This window comes from Acanthopagrus latus, chromosome 1 (genome assembly GCF_904848185.1).
Source record: "Acanthopagrus latus isolate v.2019 chromosome 1, fAcaLat1.1, whole genome shotgun sequence".
NCBI lineage: Eukaryota > Metazoa > Chordata > Actinopteri > Spariformes > Sparidae > Acanthopagrus > Acanthopagrus latus.
In genome coordinates this window covers 19,032,636-19,054,793 of record NC_051039.1, presented here as the reverse complement: position 1 = coordinate 19,054,793, position 22,158 = coordinate 19,032,636, and the positions used below count along the sequence as shown (strand labels likewise).

The window sequence follows — 22,158 nt, the reverse complement described above, 5'->3', positions numbered from 1 at the left end:
TAAAAACGGGGTTTGTGTTTTTTAAGTGGTATGACAAAGAAGTAAAAGCAGGAAACTCAAGACAATATTAGAGAATAAACACACAGGAAGCCTCATCGTAGGTGAGTTCAAACAAGATGGCAGAACAGAGAATGTAACACACAAAAAGTCAATGTGATTCATGACAGGTTTTACAAGTAAAAGGAATAAAAGTGTTAAAACAGGCTAAAACAAAAAAGAAAGGACATCAAAGAAATGCAAAAATAGAAACAGATGAAAGAATGGAATCAATGAAGGACAATAAGAAGACAACATCACATCGAAGGGATTAAGAACAAATAAAAAGACTATGGGCAGTCCAGAGAATAAAGGACAATAGATACAATAAAGATAACAAATAATAGCAGTAAAGGGGTAAGAAAAAGGACAGCACAAGGGAGAAATTAAAAACAGATAAATGGACAAAGAGCAGTAAAAGATGGAAAGATGAAAACTCTGTCTGATGGTGGCGTCACATAAAAGCAAGCCTATAAAAGTGGGTTTTAAGGAGTGATCCGGATTCTGTGTGCCTTATCTCCGCAGAGAGGTCAACAAAAAGTCAAGAGGCCCAGACGGCAAAAGTGCAGTCACCTTTATCTTTGAGCCTCGACTTTGCAACAACGAGGACCTAATGCAGCTAATAGGCTCATATGGGGTCATCATTTCTACCATGTAACTTGAAGCCAGACCCAGAAGAACTTTAAAAGTAATCAGTCAAATCTTATGGACAGTTTAAAAACAAATGATCAAAATCGATACAACAAAAGCAGAGATATCGCTTTTGTTATATGCTTTTCAAAAACTGGCACCTACATTACCCACAATGCAACAGCCATTAAGTGACATCACTGAAGGAAATGCATTAGGTTAAATGCAGCTTCCTCTGAAGCTAGAAAAATATTTATACCACTTTTTTTCCCACATATTCAGTAGTACTCTTTAAGACCTGTAAACACACTTTACTGTGTAAAATTGGTTGAGTTACCCTTTAAAGTTTGACCTCTTGTTCTGTATTCACAGCTAAGCTGTGAAGTATGGAAGCCCAGAGAGGCAAGTGAGAAGGACAAAAAATAGGGATGCTTTTCCAAGTCTGATCTAAATTATTTCTGTCCTGTGTTTTTGACTAAAGAACAGGTGGGAAATATTTTTTGCCAAGATAATCTTAAAAAGTTCCTTTTCTCCCTGTTTCTGCCTCTCAGAGCTCCTATAGGCTACTATGATACCAAGTTCCCAGAATTAGGGACCCTGCAAAGGCATATATAAAGAACATGTTTACCTTAAATAATTAATAAAATTACATAGATAGGGATTCATATTCTAATTTCTTTATTCTTTCTTTGTGTTTATTTATTTTTTGCTATGAAAAGCTATATGGTGGGCTAAATTAAATCAAATTGTGGCCACACATTAGGCAGCCATTATAGATGTAGTACAGCTTTGTTTCATAAATGAAAATGTTGTCCTTCAAAAAAAGAAAAAATGACCTCAAGCTAAACTGTTAAACAGGAAGTCAGTGAGAAGTGGTCAAAAGGGAGTTTCAGCAATTTAGTATTGCTCTTCCGTAAAGCTGGGACCTCAGATGATACACTTTTTAAATAGCATGGTTACAAGAGATATCCTGAGAGATCACACTAACCTACATTTCCCGTAATGTATCACATTGTATTATTTCCTGCACCATAAATGTCCATCAAACTCATTATTAATATCACTATTACAGCTGGTACAACACCAGCTCTACAATGTGAAACAACTCAGTATAAATCAGCAGCATGTCTTTATTAATTTGTGGAAGTAATTGCAATGAGGATTCAGTGTGTCCACCGTTTCATTTCCACCGCCTGTGTAGGTCAATTGTGTGATTCACACTCATTCTGCATTCAAGTGACAAAAATTGCCAGAGGAGCAATGCAATCTCATCAAACAAGGGCTCCCAATAATCTCTACTTTGAGGCTTTAGGCATAAAAACTTCAGGAGTGCTGACACACTCCTTCCCCTTTTCTCCCACCCACATGTTTATTCTCCATGCTTAAAATGAAATCTGAGACATCAAGTTGCATGAGTCGTCGTTCTCTGCACACACACAAAGGGTTTCTGTTTCTTGAGAGTTGGATAGTTGGAAGTACGCCTGATTAAAACAGATTCTTCCAGAATGAAGAAAGTTTTCCTTTAAATGTCCATGGTACATTTTCTGTACAGTTTCCACTTCCCTATGGTACCAGCCCACAATAGCTGTGAGTGGAATGCTTTTTCTTCTTCTTTTTTTTCAAATGTTGGGCTGCAGCTGCGTCCTCCACAATAGAAATTGATGAAAAGGGAGACAACGGACAAAGAATATTGCAGCTCACAGAGAGAGACAGAGGGAGTGAATGGGTCATGTCATCTGACATTAACAGTTGTTTCCTCGGAGTAAACTCAGAGACGAGGAGAAAGAATGAAGACATTTAAAGAAAAAAAGCCTCGGGCAAAGAGACATCAAAAACTGAGTGACGGGAGGAATGAAGTCTTACCAGAAATCATCAACCAGTGACTGAATCTCAATGTTCCTCATGAAGAGAAAGAGTGTATGAGTCATGTCTCAGCTCTGCCTCTCCATCCCTGCTCTGTACTATGCTTTTTCATCAGCAGCTTGTCCAGCCTTTCCAATCGGCAAGGGGCCCTGCAGCAGAGTGAGGGGGAATCACAAAACCTTCACTAATCCTGCAACTTTGACTCTTTTTAGTGAGCAATTTGAATTTGCAGCTGTGACACAATTATATTTGCAAATATGGCTCCTGGATCTGGAGCTTTGATCCATGAGAAGAATTTTTGTCAACTATTTTAATAAACCATTTTAGTAAACCCTCGCTCAGACAGTTATAGTCCCTCGGAAAATGAATATTCAGTCAGGCAGATGGAGAGTCAGGGGAAGTTTCAAAGTCCAGAAAACATTTCTGGAGCTTCAGAGTATAAGAAACAGATAGAGGAGACCTGTTTTAAAACATTTGGAAAAACGACTGTGAAAAATATAAAACGACTCTTTACAGCTTGTCCTTGACTTAAAGGCTTTAAGGGTTGCCTTAAAAATATAAAATCCACTAATGTGAATTTTAGGCCTTAAAATGTTTTAATACAATTTTGGACAATCTTAAAGGAGAAATTATGGTCATTTTCATTTTCACTATTGTATTTTTGGTTACTACTAGAATAACATGTTTTAATGCTGAGAAAACACATCAGTTTTCCCAAACTGTCCAGTGCTACAGCACTATATTGTCCCTCTGTCTGAAAATCTCTGTTTTGGCTCCTGTCTCTTTAAGCCCCTGCCCCTCCTGGAAACCCAGTCTCCTGTGATTGGTCAGCTCACACATGCCTGTGCCAGCACTGCTTACCTTGTTTCCAGTCTTCTCTGTGATGTTTTGACTTCTACCATGACTAAAAGCATAAATTATGCAAATGTGTGACTTGGTGACATAATTTGATGTCACCACGTCACAAAATCAAAGGTGGGACCACTGACAAGGTGTTTTAGGAGCATTGTTTTCTGTGGGGGAGAGGCGCTCCTGCTGGTTCGGACCTTTTTCTATGCATTCTTGTACAACACAATGAAAGAAAGGGAAAAAAAAAAATCAAAAAAAGCATACTGGTGTCCTTTGAAAATCGATTGGATTATGAAGTTGACATTACTTTCATTGTGTTGCTCTACCTCACCACCTCACTTTTAAATCTGTTTTGGAGCAAATGTGTGCATTGCTGTAACAAAACTACTAAATGAAACCAGCGTGGATCCATTAACCATAGGTGAAACTGGGCTCTCACATTATCCATCATTATATCACTGAGCTGAAAAAGCTAAATCCCCTCACATCCTGTCAATCCACTTCAGATCGCTTCATAATGTTGTTACACAAGGGTGTGGCTCGGCTCTGGTTGAAATCCTTAACAGAATTAGGATGGACTGATAATCTACAAGGCTTCTATATGCAGCCTTTGCTTGTTTTGAATCTGTTTCTTTAGTTAGGTCTGGTCGCCCATCTGCCCAAACACCTCGTATCTTAAGACAGCTGCACTCACAGCCCGTGGCCGACACACACACCCAGACTGACACACCATACAAACTCAGGCAGCCGCAGATTCAATGAGTCATTATACAAGATATTAGACAGGAAGTGAAAACTGCTGCTGCAGCTTCAGGCCTGCAGTTTTGATCTGAGTCGCTTTGTTAATATAAAAGGGGCTGAACTTCAAACAGAGAGTCACAAGCGAGCCACTCGAGCACATTTCAATTCAAGCTGAGATCAAACTTGCATCAACAAAAGACCACACCCAACATCAGTGCACTGAAACTACAACTGATGGACCATGTGCAGCTTCTGAAGCAAGGCATTACCTTCGGGCTTTCTTTGTGCATCAAATAGAGTAATAGTCCTACATACACACACATTATGTTAAAGAAGAAAAACAGTCAATATTAAAGGAAAAATGGATCAGCGATTTCCTTCTGAGCTGTCTTCAACTATGACTACTACCACTCCTTCCTTTTCAAACAGTCTGACATGAACCATAGAGGCACCGCCTGAGCAGTACATAATGTATGATGATATTAGGTTAAGTGGGTGGAAGGCAAAGATGTGCTACATCAGCTGCCAAGCCTCGCATGGGAAGCTCAATGGGCAGGAAATGAGCTCATCATATCGGACTGTTCTGAAAAAAAAAAAAAAAAAAGAATCCAGAATTATAATTTCCCCTCTGTGAGCTCTCTGTGCTGCAGCGTCTCCACCAAAACATGTAGGCTACTCAAAACGGCCATGGGTTAGATTCAAGAATCTGTTTTCCAAACAAAGAATCATAGTTTTCTTCTAAAGCATCCATGTGCTGTTTTTTTTTTTCTTTTCATCTGCAAGCAAAGAAGTAAAATAAACTTGTGACTCTGTTGGAAGCTGCTTCCAGACACATGAGCAGCTTGCGCCCCCTTCTGACAATGAAGGAGAACTGCATGCACAATCACTATAGATCAAATTAGATCATGATACACAAGGAAACTAGAATGTCAGGGCTGTGCGGAAACCTTTAGAGGGGCAGGAGGTCAAAGTTTAAAAAAAGAAATCAAACAAAAATACAGCACATAGTATTAGAGCCGCAAAGATTAACATTTGAAAGCGAACAATTTGCAAACTGTTTTGATTATCAATTGTTCATTTGAGTAATTTTTCTAAGAAAAAAATTAAAATGTGTACATTGCATAATGAACTCTTACTGACAATAATATAACTTAAATTTAGCAAAAGCTGTTTGATATTGCATGCTTCATGATTCTTACAAATTGTAGTGCTTTCCTCTATTAAGATGCCAAATGAACAACTAAAGAGGAACTGAGCAACACATTTGATCATTAAATGTTATTCTGTTCTCCAAACTAGCAAGACAATCGGAGAAATGTTTTCTACAAATTAGCTGAACAATTTAAAAGAACCACTGCCAAATATATATAAAATATGACAAAAGGGCACATTGGACATCATGGGCTGAGCGTCCGGGTTTTTATTTAGATCCAATCAAACCAGCCACTTAAATATGCCTGCTTTTTTCCCTCAAGATTCATGCATTATTCCCTGAGAAACTTGTATATAATAATGTCAATATGTTAAAAATTCAAAATTCATGCATCTATCTTTTTATCTGCATTCACACCAAAAGTTAATGAGGTCTATTCTGGGCTGGGACCCATCTTCCATCCAAGTTTCTCAAAAATCCGTTCAGTAGGTTTTGTGTATTCCAACTGAAAAACCAACAAACAAACGGACATGAGTGAAAACATAACCTCCTTGGTGGAGGCAATTAAACTGTCTTAATATCAAAGACGATCTGCGAATCTTTAATCAGTAGAATGCCAACATACAGTATATGACACCAAGGAGATGACTTCAGATGACCCATCTCTAATGTTTCAGTGCATCATCTGCATAAAAGAAACATGACAACATGAAGATGTGGAAAGGTACATCTAGATAATACTAGACAACATATATGTATACGTATATAAATATATGTATGTAATACAATATAAAGTTAAGGCAGTGAATAATTTTGGCATGTTTGCCACCGAGAAGTCTATCAGCAGATTTAGCTTAGTACTAGATTACTGTAAAAAAAAACAACAAAAAAAACAAAATAAAAATAAAAGTAATAACCTGCTATTATTTGGACCAGAAATCAAATCAAACACACCAAAAACAAAACTTATTTCCTAAAAACACGTTCTGGAGTCTAGACGGACACTCCTTGAGCTATTGTGCGTTTTATGCGGTACAAAGTTAGAAATTCAAGATTCAGTCGCTGAGCGACAGTTGAAGACAAGACATCATTATGAAAAAAACAAATACAACACTATGATTCAGCTTGAAAGGACATTATAACAGAGCTACAATTATGCTTCTGCTGTCATTAAGTTGTCGTTCTGTTATCTAGGCTAAACCCCGCTCCACTTTGTAAGGCATTTCAAGTCATTTTTTTCCAACATGTCAGATACAGTTTTGAAGACTGCAGTCAGCCAGTCAAAGAAAGGGACTGGCTCCTTAACAATAGATGAACTCTTTGTATCTTAACATACTTTGGCATCATTAAAGAAACATGCACACGGGTCTGGAGAAGAGCTTTCCTTGTTGTAGCAAACCACAGGGAACGTTGAGTGGTTCATTAGTGACATTATATTGATCATTACTCAGATAAATGCACTACAGCAAGCAAGTGGAACAAGAAAAACACAATACAGACTCCACATCTGAAGGCAACATGATACTTGTGCAGTAGAAACTTTGTACTGTAGATGTAGCTCGCAGGAGAGAAAACATCAATTTGTGGTCCTTTTCAGACAGTAGTCTGAACACCATCTCTCTGATTGTCTATAAAAGAAAGGCTACAATAAAGGCAGATTTCCTTCATTTTGTATGAGTTAACGTGTCCCAGAGAAACAGTTATGACAGTTTAAGGGATGTTATGGTGTTTCAAAATACAGAGTATTTGGGTCTAAAAGGATACAACTTATCCTTCATATGTTTCATGAGATGTATAAATGCTTCAACTGAAGAGCTTTGTCTTCAAGATGTAATCTATGGTGAAATACTATAAAAGGGAAAAACACAACAATAAAAACAGAAAGCACCACGTATGCACCACTCCAGTCCTCATCATGGCACCTGTACCCACTTAGTATCAGTCCCTGGTTCAGCATTGTGCATCATTAAATACATAAAAAATACTGTTTCAGTCCAACAAGGAACAGAGAAATGTTTGTTCATTGGTAATCCAGTAGTCCTGCATCAGCCCTGAATTTCTTCTTCATAGACTCAAGGCCAGAAAAGAGGTCCGATAACACGAACCTTGTTACACATTCCTCCTGCAGAGTGCTTTCCGGTTGATTTTGACTCGTCCTTACATGAGTGCTGAGGTTTTACCCAGATAGAGTATATTGAGACACTGGGAGACATCAGGAGTGTGCAGTGTATCTCTGTGGTCAGCAGGGGGGGAGAGTGAGGTTACTGAGGTCAACTTCAGTTCACTAGCAGGACGTCCTCATATGTCGTCGTTCTGGGGGAAGATCAGAAAGACGGCTCATGTAGTCATGATATTTTACATCGTAATCATATATGCTTATCTAGAGTCAAATTATGAAGATATTTAGTAAAACATACGTAAAAATTACGAGAGGAAAAAATAAACTTCAGCCATTCATTCAGGAACAAAAATACAGCGAAGCCAAAACTTGTCCACTTATAGAACAATAAAACACAGATAGTTCTTTAAGCAGACATGTTTCGAATAAAGGCTTTTTTACCTAAATCCAATATTTTTTCCTTGTTCTGATCTAAAAGGAATTGTTTTTCTGTTTTGCTTTTATTTTGATCGTACAAGAACAGTTAGTATGAAAGGAATACGATATGCAACAAAAGATGTGCAGAATTAGTCGATTAGTCTGGTAAAGATTGCTACACTCGCTGGTCGGCAATAGAAATTCTAGTCAGTTAATCATATCATTACTATTTCATTAATGTAAACATTAAAATTATGACAACATTTGCACTGAAATATAACCTTTAACTATTAGGTCTCTTTCAAAGCGTGACACATTTCAGCAGTGTGTACAACACGATTGTTTAAATGTTAAACCTCACAGATCAAATTGTGCTTGATTTTGATGGTTTTCTAAGCTTTCTTTCTTACTTTTAGACTAGTAAACTTCTGCTTTCAAAAGTCCATTGAACTCAAAACTTTCATACACACTTGTCCCTTTGGCTGAAATGTTGTGAGAAACAGTTTGATATAATGAGGAAGATCATATCATGCATTTCTCCTTCTTTCCTTCATTGCTACTGTCTGTTATTAATAAACTCTGATGATATGTTGTTAATTACACCTCTGAATAATTATTCTGGAATAATTACGTTATTCAGTCCTTGATCATCAGAGAGATGAGTGTAGTTATTAATTTCGTCCCTCCTCCCCCTGTCCTCCTCACCTGTCACAGCAGCAGAAGAAGGAGCACGGCGACGTCTCCAGACCCCTGAACTTCCCCGAGTTTGGTGCGTCTGTACACTCGGCTATGAAGGCGTGCAGGTCTGTGATGTGGATGGGTTCTTGGGTTTGGTGCTGTGGAAATCAAAGAGTATAAATTATCTTCCATGTTCTGAAGCTCTGAGACCATTCTGACAGTACGAAAACCTGAAAAAATAACTTTAGAATTTAAATAAATTTAGGTCAACCCAATTTCCTACCTTGATGGTCTCATAGGCTCCAGTGATGAGAGCAATGAAGAGTGACAGCACCATGTAAATGAAGAGGGAGATGAAGGTATATAGGTACACCTGGCTGAACACCCACACCAGAGTGCTGCTCTCCTGCATCTCCGAGAATGTCACAAACATGTCGTCACCATTGATGAGGGAGAACAAGCATTCTGACACCATGGACAGAGAGCGGAACTAAGGGAGGCAAAACAGAAATAATGAGGATGAACTGAACGTGTTTATACATTGAGTAAAGCCCAAACTTACAGTAAACATTGTTCCTCAAATCACAGTAGGAGATAATAGTGAAAACTATTTAAATGGAGGAAATCTGACTTGAGAGATTTATGCATAATGCATCCACTCAGGATGTCTACTATGAGCAGTGCTATGAGTGAGTCCGGTTTTCTGTGGTTTCACTGGGTCACTTCCTGTGGTTCAATAAGTATCCACACAAAGAGGTCTTGAACAGGAACTGTTTCTGGTTACAAAAAGGAGTTTACCCTTTAACATAAAAGTCTAATAATAATAATGTCAGCTGACCGTTGCAGCTGCCGACTGAGTTGATCTCCCATACCGATTCCAAAACTCTGTTAAGTATGAATCATTTATGCACCAAAACATGTAAATAAAGGACCCAGGTTTAAAAAATATCGGAACTCCCCTTTAAAAAGTGACAATATGTTAATGTTAATGCTTCCACTGCCCCCAGGTGGACAAAATAATAAGTGATTGCATGTTCTAGTGGCTGCACTGCACCAAAAGTTCATATCTGTGTCTACAATAGCCTCAGTTTTGTTCACCTTGACATGATACGGTCCCAGGACAATCCAGCCACAGAAGCAGTAGCCCAGATAGATGACAGCCACGCAGCAGCAGAACCGAATCACATTAGGGAATGCTGCTCGAAGCGTCACGATCAGGATCTATATCAGGAGGCACAAAGACGTTAGAAAGATCAAATTACAACGTGACAGAGAGCAGAGAGACTTGATTAACAGAGTTTATTACATTACATTAACCCATTTGACACATTATTAAATCAACAGCAGCTTACAACCTTATCAGCTGATGCACACTAGTGTGTCTGTGACTTACATTGTACTTCTGGAAGAATGTGAGGTAGCGAATTACTCCAACCCACACCAAGAGTGTGGAGGTTCCCAACAGGATGCCACACAAATCATACGAGGACATATTCTGTCAAGAGAGGAAGGAAGACATACAGATACAGGCAGCACTTTCACAATGAACACGACAGTTGCTGTGTTGATGAGTAATTAACGGTGGATTACGATACCACTCACTGACATCAGCTAAATTCTTGCTGAGGGTTAGTGCAAGGAAAAACTAAAGCAGGTACTGTCACTTGTGGGTGACGCAACACACACCTTTGACTCAATGCCGATTTTAATGATACTGCCAATGATGGTGAGAATGTCGCTGATGATGAGGAGGATGTACCAGCCATTAATGAACTCCAGCCGGTCACCCCAGCACACTTTACGGTCCAGAGTCTCCTTAAAGAAGTGCACAAACTCCTGACACACAGAGACAATAAGAGAGGAATTAACAAAGACTTCAAACACCAGTTGCACATGCGGTGAGACGTTTATTGATCTGTACGATTCTGTATGAAGTGGCGATAATGCTGTAATTCAAAGCTCTCGTCCTGTTTGCCATTGGCTAGAACAGATTTTCCATACCTGTTGCAGCATGATGCCTCGCAGTATGGAGCGTCCACACAGCAGCAGTGACAGCATGCACAGCAGAGCCACAGCAACATCGAACGCTAGACGCGTGTAGTTCTCAGCTGGAAATGAAAAGGAGGAAGTAGAGCAGTGTTTCAGTCAGACGTCCTGCAATAGTGTCACTGCTGCAATGCTCTGAAACACCTCTGCTAGCCTTCTACCAGCTTAGTGTCATCTTTCCCTGCTGCAGTGTTTCCATGACTGATGTGATTTGTGTATTACTCCATGCTCTGTCCCCTTTCAACCCATTCATCTGGTGTCTCACCGTGTCCAGAGACGCTCGGGTCTTTACACTCTTTTATGGATGCCTGGTTTTCTAACCGGATCTTCACTTTGCCGCTGTGAGCCTTGTTGTCCAGGACTATCTGGAGGAGAGAGGCCAACAGCACACAGTTCATATCCTTTGTCATACAGTTTGTATGATGAAACATAAAAGGAGTTTCCATTGTTGTACAGTGCAGCAGCTATTATTGAGAACTCAGAGGTAAGGGATAAGTTGAGAGGTTTAATGACATGAAGGACACATCGAGGCAGCAGATTATAAATCACACGGTAGCCACACCTAATGCATTCCCTGCTTCATCATCTATTTTACTGTTAATGGGAACACAGTTTATAAAATAACATGATGCTTTAATTATAAGTAAGATATAAAACAACAGACTGAGACCATAAACTCATTGTGAAACTGTTCGTTGAGGTAATAAATCAAGTGAGAAGTGGGGTCATTATATCATAAATTCAAATGTTATCAGACTTCTTTTTGCAACCAGAGGAGTTGAATCCTGCCGACATTAGAAAGAATGCAGGTATAAGTCACTTGTGCATTGACTTCTGGGTTAGAGATGAACAAAGTAGCTATAATAGATACATACAATTGCAGTTCATTTTAACTAATTAATTCTTAATAGCTTTGGCAATTAGTCCCTTTTAGGTAAAATAACTTATATGAAACCTTTGGCCAGGAACGTCCTAGCAACCTGTTATTCAGTGCTATTATCATAAAATCCAAAACATATAACAAAATGTGTGCAAATTGAACAATCAACACCTTTACAACAAGGCAGCCTGTTGTCCATGACCTTTAAAACATGCATGCATATGTCCCTGCTCACCGTTATGTAAAAAGTGTAGCAGTCTGGGATCTCATTGTTGATGATGGTCTGTATATTGATCGCCTTCAGCTGGAACTCGATGGTGACATTAATGAACCTTGAAGAAAGAGACTGCTAGTTATTAAGGGGGGCAACACACTGATTTGAAAGCTGAAGAAGACATTTCATGTGGCGACAATGACTGCATACCTGTGTGTGTGTGTGTGTGTGTGTGTGTGTGCGCGTGTGTGTGCTTGCATGTGCGTGTGTGTACAACAGAGATAAGTGACTGGTTAAATGTCATCATAATCAGATACAACAGAGATAAATCTAAGAAAAGGGTGTCAAACAAGGAAAAGATGAAGCCATGTGAAAAATGAAGCTTTACTTGTGGAACTTGAGTGTAAAGTTCTTGTAGCTGTTGCCGAGCGGTGCTGGAGGGACTGACAACGGGTTCACGCCTATACAGTCTGAAAACACAGGAGAAAAGTCATGTTGAGTAAACATCTGCATATACAGAAGTTACAAAACAAAGGAAAAACATTTCTGGCAGTTTGCTGTTCCTGTTTGGTGAATACAAAATAAAATGACACAAGTGTAAGTAATCAGTAATCCTATTACAAATATTAGAAGAAGCAGATCAACACGAAGCATTAGACATACTTGTGATATGAGGGAAGAAGAGATTAATACGTAGGGTTGTTTCCACTGTTTGCACTTCCTCAAATCTGACTCATTACAAAGTGATATTGAGGAAGTACAAAAAGTCTGAGGGTACGCAACATACCATCTCACTGGAATTGTGCATATTGCATAAAAATAATATTATATGTGCAAAAGTGCAGGTGACAAAGTTATTTGCAACAATTTACTCTACAAAACCCCCCCCCAGACATTTAGCTAAAACTTCTTTGAAGACTGAATAGACTGACAGCTAGATGAATCCAGGGATGTAAAAACAACAATAGATTGACCTCTGCATAGGGAGAACCCCATATTTATTACTTATTATCACGTAATTACGAGATCAGCTGCGCATCATATTCTGTGACTTCTTTCATGCTTCATCACCACAAAACTCGCTTGGAGTTATTTCTAATGCATGAATTTGTATATAGCATCTCATGCTGTTTTCACTGCTGAAGGAATCCATTGCACCTATTGAGTCAGTGAACCCCATCATCATCATCATCATCATCATCATCATCATCATCATCATCATCATCATCATCTTCATCCTCCTCCTCCTCCTCCTCTAAGATAGCAATGATTTATGACCTTTTGTAAATAAAGAAAACAACCTAGTGATTATGAGATTGTTTTTTTAAGAATTGCAGTGCATGTGAGCTGGATTTAACAATTAAGAAACATTACTGTATATTTTTACCTAGTAATCTCTGTGGAATGTGACATGAAAGCTAACTCCTTACAAAATTGTCAGGAGTTTCTTAGAGGAAGTCATTGTTGCGAGTTGAGAATATGCCCCATCTCCAGTAAATACTTTTGTTAGAGCCACGGTGCATTCTCAAGCATTCCTCCCACTCAGAAGATTCCTTCTGTAGTGATAAAATAGGTTGATAATGTTGCTTCAGGCAAAAAAACTGTCCCTTTGATTTTTCTGCAGACAATTATACTGTGCTTTACTTCTGACAACTAAAAAAACAAGTTATATGCAAACTAAGCATCGCAAAATCTATTCCTCATGTGGACTGCCACTTTCTCATGTGTTTATTTAAGTGTAAAAGGGAAGCGTGCACTTGCGTTTTCCAGCGATCTTGACTGAGTTATCTGTTCCTCTGATTAACCCAGTTCAGTTTACACGATGTGACAATCAAACTCTTGTTAATTCTCAGAAAAATGGATAACTAAACTCACAGCATGGTACTCGTCCCTTTTGATGTGCTGTTCATAATGATTACAGCCCCCACCAATGAATATAAACCAAGACAACTTGTAACAGAGAGATAAAGTTGAGGTATAACCACATTACAGAGTTGATTTCAGCCTTCCAGCAAATCAAAATCACTTGTTAGTAGTATCTTCTCCCAATAGTCCAGTGTAGTTGATGTACCTGTGATGACACGTGGGTCTATACTGAAGGTGTCATTGGCTGGATCGATGCTTCCTTTCTTGTAGTACTGTTGGCACAAGGAGAGCGCACTGCCATTCACACCAACACCGTAGACATATGCATAACGTCCCACTGTAGTCTGCGGTAAAGCCAGATACTGGGGGAGGGGATGACAAGAGAGTAATTGAGTTTAGCAAGAATTTAAAACTACAGTACTACTAAGTGGTTTCATATGCTGAAGCAGCTTTTTTCATTTCTCTCATGGTTTACCTGCTCAACAGCGTAGAACACGTGGTCGTAGACGTCGTTCTGCGTATAAACAGCAAAGGAGTCGTCTGAAGACTCGTCGTAGTCTTTGAGGAAGAGGTGCTTGAATGTCATAGTGTTCTCCTCCTTGAAGGTCACCACCACCTGGTTACTGAGGCCAAACAGCACCAACTGCAGCAAAGAGGGAGATGGTGTTAAAAATGTTGTCGGGGGAAAGTGAGGAATGTCAGGAGGAGCAGGGATTTTAAAAAAAACACCCAGAGGCTGGATGTTTCATGTGTAACATCAACACTGCAGGCTTTGTGTTTGTAAAATGTAATTTGGGACCCATCAATCAAATAATCTGAACGTTCTCTGGGTGTTTCTGCAGCTCATAAATCACTGGCATTGTGCATCTCTTCCGTGCATCAAATTATATTCACTCATAGATACCACCCACCTAAACACACCTGTTTTTTCATGATCCATGCATTATTCCTTGAGTAATAAACAGAAATTTATATATATATATAAAAAAATAATAAAAAATAAAAATGCCATTCAGTTGTGTTTGTGTCATCCTGCTGACAAACCAACAACCAACTAACCAATGGACACAGGCAAAAACATAACAACCCTAGCAGAGGTAATAGAGGATCTCAATGTAATATGATGTACCTGAGCTGTGACAACAACAATCTTGAGCAGCTGCAGGATCAGCTTATAAGGCTTGCGGCCTTTGGCGTGATATTTATCACAAGGGCTCATGAAGAAATACTTCAGTTTCCTGCGAATGGCTTCCTCTTCCTGCTCAGCCCCGACCCAATGACCTGCCGCCGCCGTGGGTAAACGATGGTTGCTGTGGTTGCTGCCATGACTGTTACGCTGATGGTCGTACTCCCCACTGCTGTCTGTGGAGCCATAGCGAGACACAGAGCAGGACAGGCCACCTCTTTCTGAAAGAAGAAATATAAAACATTTATATCCTCAGAGATACTCGGGCAGATATTGATCTAACTTTTCTAAGAACTTAACCCCAGTCAACATGACTAAAAAAAAACCTGAATGACTTCCCTTCTCCTTTCCCCCCCTTGTGCCTTGGAGCTCACTTTATATCAACTAAAAAGTTTTAGTGGTCAAACTCAAAATCCTCTTACTCTTCTTCATTACATGTTAGTGTTATGTTGGACTTTGTTTTAGGTGAGGTGACACACATCAGTCAAAAAACCATAACAGGAAACCTGGGCTTTAGTATTTTTCAGTATATAAATGAATCCAAGTGATAAGGCTGTTACACTACAGAACATAAATGTTCAATCGAATGTCTCTGGCAAAAGGCAGTAAGTCAAAACAAGACACGGACAAGAGTCTGTATTGTGCTGACTAACAGTTGTAATGTGCTGAGAGGGAACCCATTAATCACGTGAACTGGGCTGTTTTTTTCTTAGTGCTGACCGCAAGTCTAGTCATTTCTTCCAAAAACACGACTCCAACTTAAACTTGCTGACAATGACTGGTTCCAGTGACAGTATCCTGTCAGCACCACACATGTGCCTGAGATCCTCATCAGTCTGTTTGTCTTCATCTTTTACAGTTTTCACCTCAGTCTGACACCTCCTCTTTGTCTCTTTAGTGTGGATGGCTTTATTCATCTCTGTCCCCTCAGGCACTTGAGGGCATTGGGAACATGTGCTCAGCTCAGCTTCACATGTGACTCAACGCTATAGTTACAGGAACTAATGGAGTTACATGCTGCTATGGGCTGTCTTTACAAAGGGCACAGAAAGAGAGATTAGTTTTATTACTTGTATTAACATTTCTAAAAGCCATGGAGTCATGTTTTTGTCTTTCTTCTCCTTTAAATACAGAAAAGAAAAGTAATGCCAGCTTTTACTTATATCTCATGAAGTGTGTAAAACTATTTCAACCAGAGTAAGGAAGAAATTAATTTTCCCAGTCTGTAATATGTCTGGTAGTTACTGCTGACATCAGTAAGGAGATGAGTAGCAGTCAGAGAAGTGAGGCATGTTCCTGGGATTGTTAGATAAGAGCTGACAGATGTTAAGCGTCTGACCTGACTGCAGCTGACAAGGGTAAGAAGATAAATATGCAGTATGTGTGAAGTTACACAGGAGACAATGACAACTACCACTGGAATAATAATCATACTTCTGAGTGTGATCACAAGGGCTTTCAAATAAGACCAACAACTTTTGACACAAAATATTATACTGTGATATCTATGTTTTCCTTTTAATCCAAGGTATAACAGTATCTGACGGAACGGGGATTTTTCCCATGAAATTACACCGATGTTGGATTTTAGTCTTCCTTCACTATAGCTTCTATTTTTATTGGGCTATTATTCAAATGTTTTCATGTAGTCTCATGGTGTAATTTTATGATGAGTTTCTGCAAGCTGTCAGCCCTAAAACTAAATGATAAATAAGTTGCCGTATCAAAAGATCAAGAGAAAACAACAAAACATTGAAATGGAGAAAAAAAAAATATGCTAAATTAGTTATTTCTTTAATCAAAAAGATTAAAAAAAACTTCAGGGGATGTCAATTTGTCAAGGGGAGGTCATTTTTTTTTTCTTGTTTGTCAAAGAAAAAGTGTGGTTGCAGTGTTTTAGGTGAGGACAAGAGCATGAGGTAAACTTTATATGCACCTCAGTCCTGGTGAGAAGGAAAATAATCACAACCATGTGTGTAACTATATGTACTCAGTAACTGTTGGCTAATTCAAAGAGAAGAAGTTTGTGGTGAGAGAAAAAAGGGAGAGTTGGATGGAGACAGACAGATTATCTAGCATATTCATGATCCAAAAAACAACTTATCCACAGACATCTAATATGCAAACAGATCTGGTTTCAGCTACTATCTAACAAAATGACATCCAGCTGGATTTGTTCATTCCTCTTGGTGACTTCAAAGCTTATTGATGTTTCTTTTTAATCTTATTAATTATTTTGATGAATTCTGTGTCGTTATGTGACAGGTTATGTGGTTGTCTTTCTATGAATGCTTCTTGTTTTTGATGGAGAGATCTCAGTCTCAATGGCACTTCCTGATTAAATACTTTTAAAAAATAAATCTGTCTTCAAACATCTGACATGACTTAACTGGGACAGAGCACACAATTAATGCTTGGAGCTGGATGACCTGTCATGTCTTTGCAGGAGCTGACCAAATCAGGGAAAAGTCTCAAATCCTGAAGTTGGCTAATCGGGCTAAATACTTGTCACATGCTTTTAACTGGCTGACCCTGGCTGCTTTAAAGAAACAACCAAGAATGGGGTCACTGTGTTCGCTCAGTTTACATTCAGGAAAATGACTTGTTAGGCAGTGGTGCGAGTAGACATACATCTTAGAGCATTCGCATGAACGGACATGATAATCTTTAGGTATGACTATGTAGTCAAAGTCAGCATGTTCAATGTCAGATAAACTGCTGAGTCAGAGTGAATCCAAACTCCAAACGCACAGCAAGTCAGCAGTGAACCTGCAGCTTGGCAGGGGTGTCAAATGAAAATAAGAAGTGAAACAGGGCAAAAACACAACTGTTATCAGCTTGCAGTATAAAAAGATTAAAGTTCAACACAATAACAACATCACATGGAGAAGTAAGGGACAGGCTGAACTCCAAATTCTAGTCATGTGTTATTTGGCACTGCTGACAAACAATACAAAAAATGTTCTTGTTTTTTTGTGACATTGTGGCACAATGCTTAGAATCACTTTCTTTCACAAGTAATGTGGGCAACTGGAATTAAATGGAGAGGACATCTATTTTCATAAGTAACCACCTGTGACAATACAGTAAACAAATGGCTAGATTGACTACCCAAAAGACTGTGACCTGCTAACACGCCCAAATGATCTGTCTTTTGCAACACAATATAACAATCAGATCTGAGTAATTCATGTGTTCTGATTCAGTTAAAGGTGCAATCAGCTCATTGTGGAAGATTCTGATGCATGGTCTTCTCTGGGTTTCACTCAGAAGCAGTTGACTAGGTAATGCTGCTTCATGAAACTAGGCTTTTACTGATGGAAAAAAAAAAAATCATGCATCATAAAATACTGATAACTGGGATTTACCTCTTGTCTATGTGTCTATGTCCTCTAACCCTATGTTTTGTAAACAAATAAGAGACATAGGCTTTTATTCTGAATATGATTAGTTGACAAAATTATTATTTTCCATCTTTAAACTTTTCACTTTTTATCTGAATCTGAAAAGAATTCTCTGATTTAGCATTGCACTCCTACAACACTACAGACATTTCATTTCTTTTTTTTTGGACAAAGGATCAAAATCGATGCAACAGAACCACAGATATGGTTTATTCCGCACACTGTTCTTTCTTTTCAATCCTGATGCCTATGTTACCCATGATGCTACTCATCCTCACATGTGCTGTGTTCGAAGCAGCTAATGTAGCCTTGAGATGTTTGCAACAAGCAGAGATGAGGAACCGGCTACAGAGATCAGGTAAGCTCACTTCGCTCTAGCTCCACATCCTCAGAATCTTTTCTTGTTCATATTTGTACTCTTCAGGCCAAATAGATGCTGATGTGTTTTAATGTATGCAGTAGTATAACACAACAACTGCAAATCAACTATATGAAATTGGTGGAGTTTCCATCAACTTAAATGTACTAAAAGGAACTTTTAACTAGTAATGAAAGATTCACAATTCATTAATAATTCCTTGATATGACACACATAATAAAATGTGACCATCAGTGAGAAGACTGGCCTTTATAACATATAATGTAGTTATTCTAAGTGCCTGTCATTGGGTTGGAATTTTAATTCATTCAGGTCTGATATATATTATATTTAAGCTTTAAATATAATGGGCACATACAGTTTGGGCCTTTGGTGAAGCATGACATTAACTGTCAAGCTCAATGTTAGCTCTAGCAGGCCACGCCCTTATATGGTTTCAGTCATAAATTAAGTCTTGAGTCTTTAAATCTTGTTTTGTTCTTTGCTCAGCGTCTAAAACAAACTAATTTAACTAAGCTCTACTCTGTACGATTCACCTTTAAAAATACTGTAAGTTGACACCTGTGGTATTGTGATTTTTGTTGGTTGATAACCACATGTGGTTACCAGCAGAAAACCATGATCCACAATGATAGGGATCAGTTCCTGTATCATCCAACAGCTGTTGTTAACCTGTGAACATTTCTAGCTGTTAAGGTGATATGAGCAACACCCAGATGAGCCTCAACAGAATTTGCTGAGAGCGACAGCATTTTAATGAACTCTGAGTAAGGCGAGTTGGCCTGGCTTTGACAGGGTTTGCGTGCCTCACTGAAAAGAATGAAAAAACAGACCAAAGAATCCAAGCACTTCACATTTCGTGCAGACAACAGGCGGCAGACCAAGCGCGTACATATCACTGATCAGAGGAGTGTGTCAGTCGTTACGGCAGACAACAATCAGACAAAACAAAAGTAGGTGCAGGCCACTGACCTAACACCAGATTTGACACAAGTGGAGTTAATCTGTGAAAATATCTGGCTTTTCTGGTTCAAGGCCACCTGTGGAGTGCTGGCAGAAACACTAATGTAGCAACATGTCTGTCAATCAAAATCCTTTCTGCAACTGGAAATATGTCAACAACTTGTTATCTGGGCCTAGATGTCGTCTAGTAGTCCACGATGAGAGGCCACCCACAGGTTAGGAGTCCAAAGCCTTCACTTATACTTGAGTTAAAGGAATTATCTTCACCAAAAAGGATGACCCACTGATAGGTGTGTTCTGGGTTATTTCTGGGTAGGAGGTGACTTTTTTTATGAACTACATCCTTCTTTAGCAGCAAAGTGTTAACGTCACTTCACCATGAGCATTTAGTTGTGTTTTAACACAACAGTTAATCAAGGGAAGAAAAAAAGCCTGGTAATGTGGCGTTAAATGGTCAGTTTACCAAAAGTATCATACAACCCAAACCAAACCAAACCAAACCAAAACCTCTTTACAGTACTAGTTAGTGAAGACACTTAGTGTCTTATTTGCAGAGGCTTGCTGATATGCAGCACTGAAACTCTGCTGACACCACAATACAATGTAAGTAACCAAGGGAGTAAAGCACAGTCTTTCTCAAAAAAAAAAAATTGTCCCTGTTACTCAACAAAATGATCACACAAACATCCAATAATGTGTTGATTATCCAAAGCTGTTCTGCATTGCAAATACCACAATCTACACTTATTTCAATGCTTTATTGTATACGGATGGAAGACAAAAATATTAAAGAAATCTGAAAACCTCTGCTTATGCATGGCAAAATACCACGAGGACTAGGCATAAAAAAGTATTTTGAAATTTTGGTGAGCTGACCCTTTAGCTTGAAGCTTACTGAACACACACTGTGTGGGATGCTACATAAAATAATCCTTAAACTGTATGTGATAGTACATGGCTCCTTAAAGCAAAACCAGGAAAATACAAACGGGTAAGATTAACTCAAGGTCTACTTACTATCTTTTATCAGAGCTTTTCATCCGTATCTTAAAAGTGCAAAAGGATACCTGAAGTCTGATATTTCTCATCAAGCTACTCTTTTAAAAGTCAGGACATAATGATAATAACTGGAGCCTTTCGTCATTCAACCCACATCAACAATCTCAAAAAACTGCAGCCTCAGTCGTGCGTGAGAGGAGCTTATGAAGAGGTACTGGAACTATTATTATGCATGAAGTGGCAGACTGTTAAAATACGCTTGACTTTGCAGATCTGCTAAAACGGGGTGATGGTGGTGGTGTCGGAGGATCTGGGTCTTAACTTGTGGAACAACAGTCTCCATTAGACCAACCAAGGAAAATCCAGTCTGAGGCAAGATGTAGGCCCATGATCAGCACATTCAATTTAAAGGTGCATTCTATCAGTTTAGTCAACAAGGTAACACCCCCTAAACACACAACGAGGGATGCAAGTAATGATAACTTTAAGTTTCAATCTGTCTGTTATTTTAAAACTTAGCGAAAATAGTGTAAACTTGTCATTGCAAGTTCAAACATTGCAGTTACATGTCTTGTTTTGTTTGACTGACAGTCCAAAGCCCAAAAGGTATAAACATATAATGATATGAAAATGGTTAAAAGCAGCAAGAACAAGCTGGAAACGGTCAGTTTTTGGCACATTAACTGATTGTCCAACTAAGAATACATTTTCTATTGCTATTAGATAAATAAATTATTCTCTTAATTGTAAGAGCTTTCATTTATTCTATTTCTCTTCTGTTAACACCAGACAATCAATTCAGATACAACAGACTACTATTTGCTGGTCACAGAAAGATTCTAAGGAGGAAATAATCATTTAATAAGCTATCTCTGACTGAGTTTTATTAGGGTTTACAGATGTGTGACTTTTACAATGAGGTCGCGTTTTACAACCTTTCCGTTATTGTCTTCCAGTCATATCTCTGTCTGAATGCTGCTGCCAAAGTTTCTTGTGTATGAAGACTTGTGGGGTGGTTTTAGGTGAGAGGGGGAAACAGAGTTATCACAGCAACAACCTGATGTTGACAACGCGTTTCGAGGAAAACACACGACGATAATGACCAGAGTGGATGTCCAGGAGATGACAGAGCAGAAATACAGTAAACTGAGGCGACTGTAATGTTGTAGTTGTCTCAACAACAACACGGCAGCTGTAGAACTAGTTCAATTTCAGCAGAAATTGGCAACAAATCAGACCAAGAGTCAAAAGACAAAAAGACAGGGACGAAGAGTCGTGAGCTCAGGCTGAGTTAAATTTAAATGTCGGCATCACATTACCTGACGAGTCGTGCTGTCCCGCCGCCGCCATTCAGTCAGCCGTGTATGGAAACAATAACAAGGTAAGTCACACTGCGGACGCTTACATCAGCTGACTCTTTTATTATTTCAGTTTATAGCTTTCACAGCGACACACGGCAGCTCTGAACCAGCGGCCGCCCAGAGCTCCTCTCTCTGCGGCTGCTGTTGACTCAAACTCTCTTCCGCCTCTTTCACGTCATGTGACGTCACCACGTAACCGGCTCTGGGCTCGTGTGCTAGCTGGTACAGGCGGTGCAGGACTCTGGTCCACTGCAGGTTTAAGAGTTAATCCCGTGCAGGGCTTCATTTACTGCTGGACTCATGTCACTTAACATTTGTTGTATGAATAGTGTTATAAAAATAAAATCCGACTGATTGGTTGATTGATCAAACTT

The 22,158-nt window shown here is 39.0% G+C and overlaps 2 protein-coding genes across 3 annotated transcripts in view; one reads left to right on the top strand and one right to left on the bottom strand.

Annotated features, from left to right (window-relative positions):
• LOC119026695 overlaps positions 1–22,158 on the top strand; it is a 1,024,654-nt gene that overhangs the window by 157,397 nt on the left and 845,099 nt on the right. The gene's annotated exons all lie outside the window — the stretch shown is intronic.
• mcoln1a (mucolipin 1a) lies at positions 5,517–21,956 on the bottom strand. The gene is made up of 14 exons (XM_037111122.1): positions 21,743–21,956; positions 14,622–14,899; positions 13,968–14,135; positions 13,698–13,854; positions 12,015–12,096; positions 11,648–11,744; positions 10,798–10,897; positions 10,488–10,594; positions 10,173–10,322; positions 9,880–9,981; positions 9,585–9,707; positions 8,770–8,976; positions 8,514–8,644; positions 5,517–7,585 (listed from the first exon to the last, which is right to left on the bottom strand). The coding sequence occupies exons 1-14, from the start codon at positions 21,771–21,773 to the stop codon at positions 7,549–7,551; spliced, it is 1,770 nt and encodes a 589-aa protein (XP_036967017.1). The 5' UTR covers positions 21,774–21,956; the 3' UTR covers positions 5,517–7,548.

What these genes read in the sequence shown, in the direction of transcription:
- mcoln1a (XM_037111122.1), bottom strand. Translation starts at nt 21,773, where the DNA reads ATGGCGGCGGCGGGACAGCACGACTCGTCAG. An exon ending in AAATCGGCATTGAGTCAAAG is followed by an intron (nt 9,982 to 10,172) that starts GTGTGTGTTGCG and finishes CTCTCTTGACAG; the next exon opens with AATATGTCCTCGTATGATTT. An exon ending in TGGGACCGTATCATGTCAAG is followed by an intron (nt 8,977 to 9,584) that starts GTGAACAAAACT and finishes TGCCTCCCTTAG; the next exon opens with TTCCGCTCTCTGTCCATGGT.